This window comes from Cervus elaphus, chromosome 27 (genome assembly GCF_910594005.1).
Source record: "Cervus elaphus chromosome 27, mCerEla1.1, whole genome shotgun sequence".
In the NCBI taxonomy this organism is placed as follows: Eukaryota; Metazoa; Chordata; class Mammalia; order Artiodactyla; family Cervidae; genus Cervus; species Cervus elaphus.
Genome location: NC_057841.1, coordinates 63,590,010 through 63,605,898, shown reverse-complemented (window position 1 = coordinate 63,605,898; position 15,889 = coordinate 63,590,010). Strand labels below are relative to the sequence as shown.

At 38.5% G+C, this 15,889-nt stretch overlaps 1 protein-coding gene and 1 non-coding gene across 2 annotated transcripts in view; one reads left to right on the top strand and one right to left on the bottom strand.

Annotated features, from left to right (window-relative positions):
• VPS4B (vacuolar protein sorting 4 homolog B) overlaps positions 1–12,210 on the top strand; it is a 29,274-nt gene extending 17,064 nt beyond the window's left edge. The window contains exons 5-11 of the mRNA XM_043889293.1: positions 1,890–2,009; positions 4,356–4,512; positions 5,039–5,187; positions 5,569–5,650; positions 6,018–6,237; positions 8,616–8,756; positions 10,691–12,210. Of these exons, the coding sequence (XP_043745228.1) occupies positions 1,890–2,009; positions 4,356–4,512; positions 5,039–5,187; positions 5,569–5,650; positions 6,018–6,237; positions 8,616–8,756; positions 10,691–10,792 (971 nt within the window). The 3' untranslated portion in view covers positions 10,793–12,210. The remainder of the gene's footprint in view (positions 1–1,889; positions 2,010–4,355; positions 4,513–5,038; positions 5,188–5,568; positions 5,651–6,017; positions 6,238–8,615; positions 8,757–10,690) is intronic.
• Positions 12,211–12,629: 419 nt separating this feature from the next.
• Positions 12,630–12,844, bottom strand: LOC122685115. The gene has a single exon (XR_006338281.1). It is a non-coding gene; the product is annotated as a small nucleolar RNA U3 (small nucleolar RNA).
• Between the last annotated feature and the right edge of the window lie 3,045 nt (positions 12,845–15,889).

Here is a 15,889-nt window from a genome sequence, read left to right as displayed (position 1 = left end):
CTTTGCATCAGGTGGCCAGAGTATTGGAGTTTCAGCTTCAGCGTCAGTCCTTCCAATGAATATTCAGGACTGATTTCCTTTAGGATGGACTGGTTGGATCTCTTTGCAGTCCAAGAGACTCTCAAGAGTCTTCTCCAACAAGTTCAAAAGCATCAATTCTTTGGTTCTCAGCTTTCTTTATATTCCAACTCTCACATCCATACATGACTCCTGGAAAAACCATAGCCTTGACTAGACGGACCTTTTTTGGCAAAGTAATGTCTCTGCTTTTTAATATGCTGTCTAGGTTGGTCATAGCTTTTCTTCCAAGGAGCAAGCATCTTTTAATTTCATGGATGCAATCACCATCTGCAGTGATTTTGGAGCCAAAAAGATAAAGTCTGACACTGTTTCCACTGTCTCCCCATATACTTCCCATGAGGTGATGGGACTAGATGCCATGATCTTAGTTTTCTAAATGTTGAGCTTTAAGCCAACTTTTTCACTGTCCTCTTTCACTTTCATCAAGAGGCTTTTTAGTTTTTCTTCACTTTCTGCCATAAGGGTGGTGTCATCTGCATATCTGAGGTTATTGATATTTCTCCCAGCAATCTTGATTCCAGCTTGTACTTCTTCCAGCCCAGAGTTTCGCATGATGTACTCTGCATATAAGTTAAACAAGCAGGGTGACATTATACAGCCTTGACATACTCCGTTCCCGATTTGGAACCAGTCTATTGTTCCATGTCCAGTTCTAACTGTTGTTTCTTAACCTGCATACAGATTTCTCAGGAGGCAGGTAAATTTTTACCTTAGTTTATACATAGTCTGAACTTTCAGAATGCAAAAAGAATTCATAGTTTTATTTCATGTTAATGTATAGCTAAAGAGTTCCATAATTTAGGGAAGTTGCCAAGAATAAGCATTATTAAAATAACAGATGACTTTTCAAAGCAAAAAAAAATACCTGTAAAGTAATATCATAGGTAATGAGTAGACTGTGTAAGTGGTGATGTTACACTTAAAACAATTACACATCGTCTTAGAACAGGCTACTTCGTGGTTGGTAGTTGAGCCGTTTCTATAGACTAGAAGATTGGGAAAGCTTTTGATAAAAGATTTGTAGAAAGATCCAGCAGTAAGCTACAGTAAAAGAAATGTTCGTGGACTGTTACTGATTTTTAGTTGTTCTTACTGTGGCAGTTTGCTATGACTTTTGAATATGTTGTGTTCAAAATCTAAATCATTTAAATAACTTTGTTAATGAACAGAAACTGTAAATAGATCTATTTAGAAGTCGAATGAAACTGGCAAATCCTGGGAAATACCGCAGGTCTGTAGGAGCACACCCCCTCTCTCCATCATCCCCTTCTCACCCTCCGCTTCCCCTCTCTCTGTCCGTCCATTTCTCTGCCTGTCTGTCTTCAGGTAAAGTGGTTAGATGTGTTTTATTTCTGTGGTTAAGGGGAGCATTAGATCACTGATTCTTTTGGTTAAAAGGAGAAATAGGAGATATTCCAGAACAGTGTGGTCAAACATCATAAATACTTTATGTAATGTTTGGTGCTTTTCCAGGCACTCTGATATTTATTACGTCATTTGATCTTTACACTCACCTGTCTTTAGTAGTCTGGCCCAATGATGCTATTTCTGTTTCACAGTGAGGTAGTGGAGAGAGAACAGTTAAATGACTTTATGCTGGATTATCCAGCTACCTACCCCAGGCCCGACTCCTCCTCACTGCCCCCTAACAACCACTTCCTTGTCACACCCTTCTAGAACTGTCTTTAATACATAGAACTTTTCCAGACAAATTTATAAGGCATTTATTTAATTTCATTGTTTCATGTTGCTATCTAAATTTGATGGAATAGCCCTCTTTGACTGAAAGACGATTTAATTTTCTGTAGGTGCCATTGTTATGGAGCGACCCAATGTGAAGTGGAGCGATGTTGCTGGTCTGGAAGGAGCTAAAGAAGCTCTGAAAGAGGCCGTGATATTGCCTATCAAGTTTCCTCATCTCTTTACAGGTGAGATGGCTTGTAAATACTTTTTTTTGATGATTTTTTAAAAAACACACTGATGACTGAGGTAAAGTATTGTGATCTCTTGTCACTGTATCATAAATTGTTACTTTAAATCCTGTTATAAGGCAGTGGTACACACTTCTACAGATACTTACTTCAAATGCGTATACATATTTGTAATATATATATATATTTCAGAACAACCTAAGTGTCAAGCAGCAGGGCGTCAGGTAAACCAGGGACATACAGTGGAGTACTGTGCACTCACTAGAGTGTAATGTACCGTCTTTACTATAATTGACGTGAAAGAATGTCCACCTGCATTGTAAAGATCAAAAAGCAAGTTACATAGTAGGTATCCAGTTATGTAACAGTTTCAGCTGAAGCGCGTGTGCTCTGGCAGCCCGTGATCACCGCAGGGAGAATGCTGCCAGCCCACCGTCTGGGTCGAGTTGAAGTTACAGCTCCAGCAGTGGGTGGTTTCTCTGTGCTGAGCCATCCTTCAGGTTGTCCCTTTTGTGACCCGTAGCCTGTGTTTGTGATGCGGCTATACCCACAGTCTTAACAGTGAAACAAGAGGTTTTTCCTTTTAAAAACAAGCTGGTTTATGTAGAGAGCGAATCTGGGATACCGGCCTCACACTGAGCAGCCCAGACAGCAGTGTCCTCAGAGCAGCGGTGAGGAGCAGCAGCCGCTGTCCACCCAGCTTTGAGCTGCGACTCAGAACCGCACTTCAGGAACATGAAACTAACTGTAAAAGTTGTCATCAGAATCCTATAAGGGTACAAAAATGCAGCTGAACTTATGTTATTATACCAGTGTTTCCCAAACATGAGTACTATATGTCATCTTCATGAATTTTTCCATATAAGTGTACTATTATTTTTTAAATTTTCTTCTTTAAATCACTTTTAGAGAAACTTATTAAACTGGAGTATAAATATACAAAGACATGCAGGAACCCATGTGCGTTCAGCTTCATAAATTATCACCGGCTGTAATCATCCCCCCGATGAGAAATCAATGTGAGGAGCTTAGAAATCCCTCCCTGTGTCTTCCCTCGAGAGAGGGAATCTCTCTCCTGACTTCTAACGTCACAGCTTGTTTTGCCCACATCATTTCGTTTGTTTTTACTTAACTCTACTACAGAATAATTATTTGGGGGTACTTCCCTGGCGATCCAGTGGCTAAGATGCCACGCTTCCAGTGCAGGGGCCGCAGGTTTGGTCAGTGGTTGGGGAGTTGAGAGCCCATACGTTGTGCCATGAGGCCACAAAAGTTTTTTAAAGTAATAAAAGATGTCTTTGTGTCTCTGTGGATGAGTAGTGTTTTCATAGAATACATTTTAAAAATTATTTAAATGGAAAGTGTTTGTATACCACCTAAAAGCATTTAATCTGCCACCGGTGGTATATGGACCACACTTAAGGGGACACTGACTTACAGTTGCAGACATTTAAACTAGGCAAATAGAATTCAAGTAAAAGTTGAGGCTTTCCTAACAACAAACATCATGTCATCTGTCATCTGCATATCATCCTTTTACAGATACCTTGTTTCCACCCACAGTTTACACCTAATAGTTGTTGTGTTTTGTTTTAAATGTGTATTTGATATTTTATTGCCAGTTGTAACCCAGCCTGGTTTATTTAAGGCAATATTATAATTTCTCATCAGTAGAATTGAGGTTCAAAAAACTGATTTTGTTCACTTGTTATTATATTTTGGCAAAACTAGAATCTAAGGTGGAGTGCCTTTATTGTTCTTCAGTCATCAGAATGGAAATCTGCCACCTGTAGTAATAACCTGTGCTTCCTACGGAATCAGGAATTGAGTGTAACTTCACGAGTCATCCAGACTGTGTTAGTCTCACCCCTCCAAATGTTATCAAAATTAAAGGAAATACTTCAGCTGCCTTTCCCCTGTGGGTATAGTTTCTCCTACCATATTCTGAATTTGTGCAGTGCACATAGTGGGTGATCAGCAAGTACCTTTTAACTGAATTCTTTCCCCTTTAATGGACTGGAAGGCCTTGGAGGTCAGAGACCCTTGTACCGTAATTCTCCGTTTGCACACTGTGGTTTCAGTGCCTAGTGGTCAAATGAGTGAGCATGCGGAGGACCTGCCTGTTAGGAGGATTATAGCTGTATAAATACCGTTTTGACAAAGTGGTCTCTAAAAAGGAAATAAAGTACACTTAAGACATATTTACCTTAGATTGTTTTATTTAAATTGTGTTTCATCCTCCTGCCAGCTTTAGAGTGGAAACCTCTTCATGGTATTCTTCACTGTCGGTGACGAAGTTAACAGTCTTGAAGTTCTCATGTTGGTTTTTAATGTACATTTTAGGCAAGAGAACACCTTGGAGGGGAATCCTGTTATTTGGGCCACCTGGAACAGGAAAATCCTATTTGGCCAAAGCTGTAGCCACAGAAGCAAACAACTCAACGTTTTTCTCAATATCTTCCTCTGACCTTGTTTCTAAGTGGCTGGGTGAAAGTGAAAAGTAAGTAGTAAATTGATTTTTTTGTAAGTTTTCTTTACCCGGTAGTCATTATATCAGTCTATGAAGTGGTAGGTCTCTTACGTCATTAATAGGCATTCCAGACAGTGCCGTAGCACAGCCGGTGTTCGTTTCTCTGTCAGACTGTCCCTAGTTCAGAATTTGTTTCACAGGGAAAAGATAGCACATGTGACTCGTGTGTGGTTTAGCATAGGTGACACATATATGGAGAAGGGAATGACAACCCCCTCCAATATTCTTGCCTGAAAAATCCCATGGACAGAGGAGCCTGATGGGCTACAGCCCATGGGGTTACAAAGAGTCGGACACGACTGAACACCTGAGCAGCATGGTTTAGTAAATCATAAAATGAGTTATCCAGATGTAGTAGTCTTATTTTCTAGGTCAAAATATCATAGGTTTTTTAATCTATTAGAGTTCCTATTGATTCATTGTTTTATTTTAATGTTTTCATTGTGATGTGTCATTGGCTAATTTTTAGAAATTGAAACTTTTAATTTGTTTTTAGGCTAGTTAAGAACTTATTCCAACTTGCCAGAGAGAATAAACCTTCGATTATCTTCATTGATGAAATCGATTCTCTGTGTGGTTCAAGAAGTGAAAATGAAAGTGAAGCTGCAAGAAGAATTAAGACAGAATTCCTAGTTCAGATGCAAGGTAGTGCTCAGTTGATTTAATTTCTGCCCAGTTGTAATCATCTCGGTATAAGTAGTGAAGAGACTTATTTATATATTCAGTTATACCAGAAACGATATCAACAGAAGGAAAAAGTAGACTTCAAATTCATATCTTTTGAGAAATATTTTGAAAAGAATATTCATAGTATTTTCCCACAGTCTAGGAGATTCTACTGATGGGAATATTTACATCATACTCTAGTAGTATGAAATATGGTTAAATATAGTTTTTTCAGTGAGAGACTTCTCAAGGGGAGGCATTTTTAACAAAGAAATACCACATTCATAAGAGAAGATACAGGTGAGGCTTAAAGAACACTGAAATGACAAATGATGTGAAGCTGCGTCTATTTTGCTGTAGGGGTTGGCGTGGACAATGATGGAATTTTGGTTCTGGGAGCTACAAACATACCCTGGGTTCTGGATTCTGCCATTAGGCGAAGGTATGACAATACAGGAAATACCTTATTCCTAATTACAGTATAATACGTGAATATTAATTCCCATTCTGTCTAGAGAGGAGGCATCTGATGACTTTAGAATGTTTTTCAGTGTGCTTGAACCCTGCTGATCCCTGACTTGGACAGGAGAGGCGGGCATTTGTTGTTAATGTGTTCTGGGTATTTTCCCTTTGTTACCCTAAAGATATATATGTTTAATTATGGTGGATATGGGCCCATTTAATGTATTCAGCTTAGTTAAAAGAGAATATCTAAATGTCTTGCTTAGTTCTTGGAAAAGTAATTTTTAGTAGAAAATAAATATTATCATATGGTGATATTCTTGATGTAATTTTTCTTTGACTTTAAGGTTTGAGAAACGAATTTACATTCCTTTGCCTGAGGCCCATGCCCGAGCAGCAATGTTTAAACTGCACTTGGGGGCCACTCAGAACAGTCTGACAGAAGCAGACTTCCGGGACCTTGGAAAGAAAACTGAGGGCTATTCAGGGGCGGACATAAGTATCATTGTACGGGACGCACTCATGCAGCCAGTTAGGAAAGTACAGTCAGCTACTCATTTTAAAAAGGTAAGGAACGTTTATCTGTCTTTTCGTACATTTTTAAAATCAAGTTTTGGGACCACCGTTGACTTGTCTTTCAAGAATTTTAGGGGAGGTTTCAGTTTTGTGTAATAAATAAGTGGATTTACATAATAGACGTGTGTCCGTTCCACTGAAGTAAATTCTCCCTACTTTGTGTGCAGTGCTTTGGAAGCATGTTACCCATACATTTACGCCTCCTTATCAAAGGAAAATACTGCCAGCTAAATATCGTTTACATTAATTCACATGCTCGGCACTGAAGTCTTAACCCGTCTCCTCTCCTGCTCCTCCGCACACTGCTTGGCCTCATGAGTGACGTAAGCATATATGGCTTTAGAGGGAATTTTGTGCAGACTTGCCGCTGCTGCTGCTAAGTCACTTCAGTCGTGTCCAACTCTGTGTGACCCCATAGACGGCAGCCCACCAGGCTCCCCCATCCCTGGGATTCTCCAGGCAAGAACACTGGAGTGGGCTGCCGTTTCCTTCTCCGTGCAGTCTTGGGAGACAATTTAAGTAACTGTAGACTAGGTGATTTGGACGTACACTCTTGCTGAGAACAGCAATCGCCAATATGTTCATGAACGTAGATGTGAAAATCCCAAAACACTGTCAGCAAACCTAATCCATCAGTATATGACAAACTAATATGTCACGACTCTGATAAACATGTGTGTCTATTGTATTACCATGTAGTATGTCTGTTGTATACCATGTGTTACCACGGTAAATAATTTCTTTTTAAAAATGAGGAGCTTGAATTAAAACCTGAATTTGAAGCCTGATTCCACAATTTACTTATTTTATCTACTTGACCAAATTATGTTAACTTTTCAAGTCTCATTTTTTTTATCATCTCTTAAGTAAGGATGGTAACACTGCTCTGAAATACTCGTATGAGAATGAAAAGAGGAAGATTCATAAAGCAGCGGTCATGGTACCTGAGCAATCCAGTAGATGTTACTCATCTCTTCTTCCATCATTTCATTACTGAGGGAAACACAGTTAGCTTGGGACCAAGTTTTATGCCACAGCCATTGTTTCTCCTTACCTTCTCGTTGCCATTTAGAAGGAGCTCAGTCCTTCCCTGCTAAGAACTTTCCAGTCAGTTTTCTGTATTACTGTTGGGGGCAGCTTATACAACCCTAAAGCCAGGCCCTTGTTAGGAGGATAACGGTGAGGCAGCCAGATCTCTCAACATCAGGCCTTGTGTATCCCTAGTCCAGTAGATCTCTATGGCTCCATCTTCTCCTCCACTTTTCGATTAGTAAGAACAAGTTTGCCTGTGATTCTATTTATTAAATGTATCAGCACTAATCTCGACCCAGAGGTAAGTCAGAAAGTACAGTGGTCGAAAAACACAAACATCCCTGCCACTGAAATTTTTGTGAGAGAAGACAGACAATAAAATATGTAACAAGTAAAGTGAAAATGTTTATTTCTCTGCCCTCACCCTAATCCTAAGACTGTATTTAAGACCAGTCATTTGAAACAAGTGCAAAAGATGAAGCAGCCCCTGACTTGATACCTGTGTGTTGCAAGCTGAAAATTGTATGTAACTGTCACAGAGGTTCTTTTTCTGGATATTACAAAAATTCTTTAAATCAGTTATGAGTTACAAGTTCAGCTAGCACTGAAATTATACTCAGCATTTAATTTTGTACTTACATTTGAAGGAGTTTTTGTTGGAGAGACAGTAATTTCACAATAATAAACCTCCCAAAGATCACAGAAATTTCTTAATATGGAAAATAGAGTAACTTAAAGGAATTTTTAAGTAGGTCTATTTTTTATTAATTTTTATTTTATTGATACATTCGGGTATAGTTGCTTAACAATGTCGTGTTAGTTTCAGAGTACAGCAAAGTAATTCAGTTATACATACACATATATCCATTCTTTTTCAAATGCTTTTCCCATTTTGGTTACTACAGAATACTGAACAGAGTTCCCTGTGTTATAGGACAGGTCCTTGTTTGTTATCTGTTTTAAATATAGCAGTGTGTTAATGCAGGTCTGTTCTTGGTGTCTAGGATTATTACCACTTAATAGCCATTAGAAAAGAAAAAAGGTATTTTTAGGCACAGGGAATTTTTAACTTATTTTCTCCCTTTGATCATGTAAGTAATTTGTTGTAGGAAACTTCAAATATAGAAAATCATCAAGAAAAACATTAAAATCAAACACAATCTACCCCATCACCTGGAGATAATTGTACTTTTTGTTGTATATTCTGTTTATTTTCAGAACTAAGCATTTTAATAAAACATGATAATAATACATGTTCAGATTTCCTGGTAATGGTCTAAATCTTAATATTTATTCAATTTTTTCAAATAAATATCTCAAATGACTGTTTATTGCAGGTTCGCGGACCTTCACGAGCTGATCCTAACAACATAGTAGATGACCTGCTAACGCCCTGCTCTCCAGGCGACCCTGGTGCCATTGAGATGACGTGGATGGATGTCCCTGGGGATAAACTTTTGGAGCCAGTTGTTTGCATGGTTTGACATTTTGTTTGCTTTTAAAAAATTTTTTAAAACATTATATTTTGTAATTTGTCAGATAAAATTTTCAGTTTTATAAAATTTAGTTTAAAAATGTTAGTATGGTCAGACATGTTTAATAGTAATACTTCTAAGGTTATAGAGATTAATTGAATATAAAGTATCAAAAATAAGTATCTTTAAATGTTTTCTTGAGCTTCAAGGAAATTTTAATTATAAGTGAATAAGCTGTTTTTTAAAACATACGGGTTTCTGACATAGGTTTTACAGTAATATTGTGAAAATTTTTTTCCCTGAATCTCTGATTTAGTAAAATATCCAGAAACACTATTATATGAATCATAGTATTCATAGCAGTGTTTTTCTGTTTTACTTCTCAAGGCATCATAGAAAGTTTAAATAATGCAGTACTTTTTTGAAAGCTCTGAAAACAAAATTTTTATTATAAGAAATTACATTTCTATAGTTTATATTGAAGGAATTAAAATATTCTTAAAATATTGCATTTCTGTAGTTGCTATTAAGGAAATAAAATAATCCGTAAGACTGCAGGGGGCACAGGTGTGATCCCTGGTGAGGAAACTAAAGTCCCACACAGCAGGCCTCCGACAGAGAGAGAAAAGATACGTATTTATTATGAGCACTCAGGGTTTTCCCTAAACTTTACGCTTTTTATTTCGTGTTGGGGTATAGCCAATATGAACATTCAGTTTTAAAAATCCTTTCTTACCTAAAGATTTTTCAAATCTATATGTCAAAATTAACAGTAACTTTCACATGATATGTAGATCCAGATATATAGACATATGTATATAAGCTTGTATGTATAGGTATATAATATATCTGTAAACATACAGAAATAATTATGTGTTAATTAACCACTGCTTATTTGAGAAATTATTTAGAAATCCTTTTTTTTTTTTTGTTCTTTTGATCATTTTTCCATACTATTTTACAGGAGACGTGGCCTAAAAGTTAATCTTTTAATAAATGTTTTATATTGGTATATTTTCTTACCATTTTGATTATGATTTTAGCTAATAGTTAAGCTTTTTGATAAGTTGGTTTTGATTAAATGGTATTATTCTGTTTCACATACATGAATGAATATATCCCTTCTGAGTTGCATTTTGACAGCTGCTTTTTTTTTTTTAATTAGTTGGAGGCTAATTACTTCACAACATTGCAGTGGGTTTTGTCATACATTGATATGAATCAGCCATAGATTTACACGTATTCCCCATCCCGATCCCCCCTCCCACCTCCCTCTCCACCCGATTCCTCTGGGTTTTCCCAGTGCACCAGGCCCGAGCACTTGTCTCATGCATCCCACCTGGGCTGGTGACCTGTTTCACCATAGATAGTATACATGCTGTTCTTTTGAAACATCCCACCCTCACCTTCTCCCACAGAGTTCAAAAGTCTGTTCTGTATTTCTGTGTCTCTTTTTCTGTTTTGCATATAGGGTTATCATTACCATCTTTCTAAATTCCATATATATGTGTTAGTATGCTGTAATGTTCTTTATCTTTCTGGCTTACTTCACTCTGTATAATGGGCTCCAGTTTCATCCATCTCATTAGGACAGCTGCTTTCTTAAAAAGTAAACATACAGCCAGAGAAAGGATCGGGGTTTAATTCTGGAGGCCTTGGTCCTTGGGCAAAGAGGACTGTACTTCTTGGGTGCCGAGGAGCCTTTGAAGGTTATGATCAGGACGGGGCAAGCAACTGAAAGTTTATAAGCAAAAGAATAACATAGTCGAAGTTGTCTTTTAGGAAAACAAAGAGAGTTTATCATCAGTAGTCTGTGACACAATGCAGATTTTCAGATTTAACCTTAGGTGAAAGTCAGTAATAATAATGCTGATAATGAAATGTTTTTTATTCAATTAAATCAATGACTAATCCTCCCCTGTTCTTTTTCCTGACAGTCGGACATGTTACGGTCACTGTCCAGCACAAAGCCCACAGTCAATGAACACGACTTGTTGAAGCTAAAGAAGTTTACAGAAGATTTTGGCCAAGAAGGCTAGACCAAAGACAGCAAGGAAGACGTTTACCATGTGTGTTCTCTCTTTCATAGGCAGTTTTGCTTTTCCTGGATGGCAGTCAGATTATTTCTGATAAAACTCTTTTACCACAGGAGAATAGAGATCTCACTTCAGCATTCCTTTAAGTTTTATTTGTACTTTTGCTCCATTTCCAATTAAATCCTCCTGTTAACAAAAATTATAAAGTAATGGGCCATAAGAAAATGAGTGATATACAAAAACAGGGAAAAAAACAAAATGAGTGATATATAAATAGCAGAAAAATAGAAATTACCCAGTAAAAAGAAAATTAAAATTGATTGACATACAAATATTTTAAATTGTTAGGAAGAGTGGTCTTTGCAAAGAGCATTCTTTTTTTTTTCCCAACTAAAATGAAATGGGGCTTATTTCATATTTTGGAAAAAAAAATCTTAAGCATCATTCTTGTCAAAGTAAGATTTATTTGCTTTACTAAAAAAATGTTAAATGCTTTACTCTCAGGGATGGGCAGTAAAACAGCAGAGAACATGTGATCAGGCTTCAAAGGTTCTTAACTGTGTTGTAGCCAAGGGTCTGATTGATTTTCGATAGGTTGACTTTTTCTCTCCATGTAGATTTAAATAGTTTCTATAAAAGTCGCAGGCTTTTTTATATTTACCTAAGTAATACCTTTCACTGTGCAATCTTTAGAGAATGACTCTCTCAGTTCGGCATTGTCTTTATTTTGAAGAAGAAAATTGTGTCTTTCAATGTCTTTTTGTAGCAAGATTGACCAAAACAGGTGGTGAATAAATATGTACTTTTTAAATAATTCTGTCATGAAATACTGTATGGGAACCTTTACTTAAAGGAACAAACGGCCTCCCTTTGGATTATGGAAAGTTTCTTGTCTGTGATATCGGGGTGTGTGTGTATATATATATATAAATTTTTTAAATATAGGAAAGCTAGAGTCTTGTCTTTGACCTTTTAAGTTCAGGGAACAGCTTGTCCTGACCACACATATGTTATCAGTGTAATGTTTCATGAAGCTTTAGAAATGAGCTTGTAGTCTCCTTAAATAATAAAATGCAAACATAATTTTACGTTGTTTTAATGCCCTCAAGTAAATAATCTGAGGGGTGTGTTACACACCTGAGCACCAACACTAAGTTGTGCCTTGTACATTTGCAGTGGCCTCTCCTTGCAGAGTATTATTAAGTCGGCTAGAATGAGGTGGTGTTCCTTAATTTACTATAAAGTTCTGCCTTGCAAATGCTATAGAATAACTTGCATTTTAAAGTCTTTTTGCACATTTTACATATTATGCTATATGGTTGCCTTGGGGTTTTCTGTACAGATTGTTTTTGTTGATATTAAATGGAAATCATAGGCCCAAAATACGCTGTTCTTACATGAAGTAAATGGATATAACCTACTGTTGGCTATTTTCTGTGTACGCTTCTTTATTTCGGGATCTTCTGTATAGGAGAAAATATTATCTAAATTGATTAGATACAGAGAGATCATTAAAAATTATTCATTAAGGATGTATCCATGAAAATTCTACTTTAGCCGCCTCAGAATCATACAGTATTGCTATTAAAATCTTGTCGTTAAGAGAATTAACATAACTATATTATTATAAACGATATAATAGTTGAATCCAGAATTCTTTGTGAGTCCAAAATTTGTTCTGAGGAAGTGTTTTACTTCAATACACCAAGCAGTGTGTAAGCAGAGCAATAATGACCAGGGGTCTTTACCACTTAACTCTGTGCGCTCTGAAAACCATGCCTCAGTATCTATGGCACTTTTAGCCATTTTCCACATTTCTGGTTTTTGTTGGTTTTTTTTTTTCACTCAGACGGCGGTTTCTCCCTCTCACTCTCCCAAAAAAGGAGAGAAGACGATCACCAGCGACCCGTGGCAGCTGCAGAAGCAGCACCAGACGCCAGCTTCACGCTCGGGAGAAAACACTGCATCTCTTCCTCGTGGTCTCGGGTGCTCTACACGATCAGAGAAACTTCTCTAGTAACGGACTATAGAAATGATCCCTGAAAGTATAGTCTTCACATTTCTGGTTTTAAAACTGTTCTAGAATCTAGTGGTTTTAAACTTATCCTAGAAGGGTGGAGCGTAGACTGTTTCCATGTGCTCTTCACGGGCGGGTAAGTGCTCGGGAGGAAGCGGAATGTCCAGGCGCTCTCGGCCTGGGTGTTGACCTCTATGATTTCTGCTCTTGTTGAGTTGCTCGGTCGTGTCCAACTCTTCGCAACCCATGGAGTGCAGCTTCCTTGTCCTTCGCCATCTCCCAGAGCTTGCTCAAACTCACGTCCGTTGAGTCGGTGACGCCATCCAACCACCTTATCCTCTGTCGTCCCCTTTTCCTCCCGCCTCAGTCTTTCCCAGCATCAGGGTCTTTTTCAATGAGTTGGCTCTTCCCATCAGGTGGCCAAGTATTGGAGCTTCAGCATCAGTCCTTCCAATGAACATTCAGGGTTGGTCTCCTTTAGGATGGACTGGTTGGGTCTCCTTGCTATCCAAGGGACTCTCGAGTCTTCTTCTGAGCCAACAAGTAAAGCCGACTTTCCTTTGCAGTAGCATGGTGCTTGACACTGTTTATTATGTACTCAATAAAGGCTTGAAAAAATTAAGGGAGTTATATGCACATTTATCAACTTCCTAGATTATCTGTGAGCCTTTCCATAAAAGAGAATTTGAAGTTGCTTTGTCCCTGCTGGCCTCCTGCGTGGTGGTGAATGTCAGTCTTGGTTCTTGGAGCTGAAATGAGAGGTGTGTGCCAGAGCTGGCTCCTCTTGGCCCCAAGAACCAGGTTTTCTTATTCCTGACCGCCTGTGGTCACTGCCTGGGCAGCTTGAAGCCTGTCGCGGCAGCAGTGGTCTCCACCGCAGAATCCAGCAAGTTTCCGTGTATGGGGTGGAGCACAAGCACCGCAGTTTAAAATTGAAAAGTTTGTGTTTACATATTTACAGAAATAAGAGAGAAAAGTTATGTCTTTGAAGAGTCGCAAAAAGCATTTAATAAAATTCCAGCGCCGTTTGTGATTTCTTTTAAACTTTATAAACTAGGGGTTGAAGAGAACTCTTAATTTACTAAAGAACATCTACAAAGAAACAAAAGCTAACGAATACCATACTTTATCGTGAACTATGGAAAACTTGACTCCCAGATGTCAGGAAGAAGACGTCAGGCGCCTGTTGCCACCGCTCATTTTCAGTTCCGTGCAGGAGATTCTACCCAGTTGTAGGGAAAATAGACGTCTAGGGGTTAAAAAGGAAGAAACTCAATTGTCATCCTCAGGTGACATGATTCTGTATGTAGAAAATCCAAAGTAACAAACTTAGAATCCGAATTTAACGAGATTAGAAGATACAGGTTAGTAAGTAAAAATTGTATTTCTATATTGTAGCCACAATTAGAAACTGAAATGAAAACAATACCCCACCCCTGCTTTATTTTTCTCTGTAGCTCTTACCATCATCTACCATACTGTGTAATTTACTGGTTTTCTTATTTGGGATTTCTCCTCACATTTGTTCCAGGAAAGCTGGGGTTTTCTTCTCTGTTTTTTCCTCTGCTGTCCCTTCAGTATCTGGTATAGTACTAGCGCCTGATGGGTGCTCAATTAATATTTATTGAGTGAATGAATCTTTGTTCTAGGTCTGAATACTTTACAAAGAATGTATATAATTTTTGCCCCTCTTTCTCTCCCTGCCAACCTTACAATTTTTACTTGTAAAAGAAGAAAATTAGGAATGAAAACACATCAAGAATTCGGTGGTTTAGTTGCTAAATTGTGTCCAACTCTTGTGACCCCATGGACTGTAGCCCGCCAGGCTCCTCTGTCCATGGGATTCTCCAGGCAAGAATACTGGAGTGGGTTGCCATTGCCTTCTTCAGGGGATCTTCCCAACCCAGGGATCAAACCCAGGTCTCCTGCATTGCAGGCAGATTCTTTACCAACTGAGCCACCAGGCAAGCCCACATCAAGAACAATGGCTAAATCTGTGTGATAGAAATATGGATACTTACTAATTTTTTCTTTGCTTTTATCTTTATATATGCTAATTTCCCAAAATTAAAAGTCTTTAAGAAAGAATTGCTGTCAACTTGTCAGCTAGGGATAAGAATTTGTCTCCTCTGGAACCTGATGAAATAACAGAAAAGGAAAAGAGGAAAAGGACAGGAAGGATATTCACCAAACAAACGTACTTTGGATGAATGTTCATCCCCATTGCCTCCAAGGTTGCGGGAATACCCCCAGCCCCAGATCCGGGAAGCACAGTGAGGAGGTCCGGGGCCCTGACCGGCTTTGGTTTTTTAGGCACTGCTGCCCCATCCTTCAGTCTTGAGCACCGCAAAGATGGCAGGACTTTAAAACAAGGCCATAGCAGCATCGACAGCATCTAAGTAAGTGGATGGGACTATGGTAGCTAATTGTGGCCTCATGGAATGAAGTGTCCAGTGAGGGGAAGACGTTGAGCAACTGCAGGAGACGGGGGTTCCATGCCTGGATCAAGAAGACCCTCCGGAGGAGGCAATGGCTCCCCACTCCAGTCCTCTTGCCTGGAGAATCCCACAGACAGAGGAGCCCAGCGGGGTCGCAAAGAGTCAGACATGACTGAGTGTCTAAACAACAATAGTACTAAACAAAATGAAGGCACGAGAACTTCGAAGACTGCTACCTGGAAACCCAGGGATCCTTCATGACTGCTGAAAGAAACAGTTGTAGCCACAGTACTAAAGTAATCAAAAGCAAAAGTCAGCATTTGGTCCTGCAGGTTGCCCAATTATATCGTGCATTACACAAATTTCATCAATATTTTTATGTGACGGTAAGGAAATTTAGTTGAGTAGGAGCCATACTATTGAAATACTTCTATTTGTGAGGATTTGGAAGATTCTGAGTATCGGGCAACATGTGGAGGGCTGTGTGGGAATGGATGACATTGGTGAGCCAAGCTTGTAGCTAATTACTGAATTTATCAGTATGGGTTCAGTTACCACATTCAGGATTTAGAATTTTGGTTTGAGCAGCTGAGAGTGATTTCAGTTGTTTGCTAGACTCTGGTTGAAGAAGATGAACTTGACCGT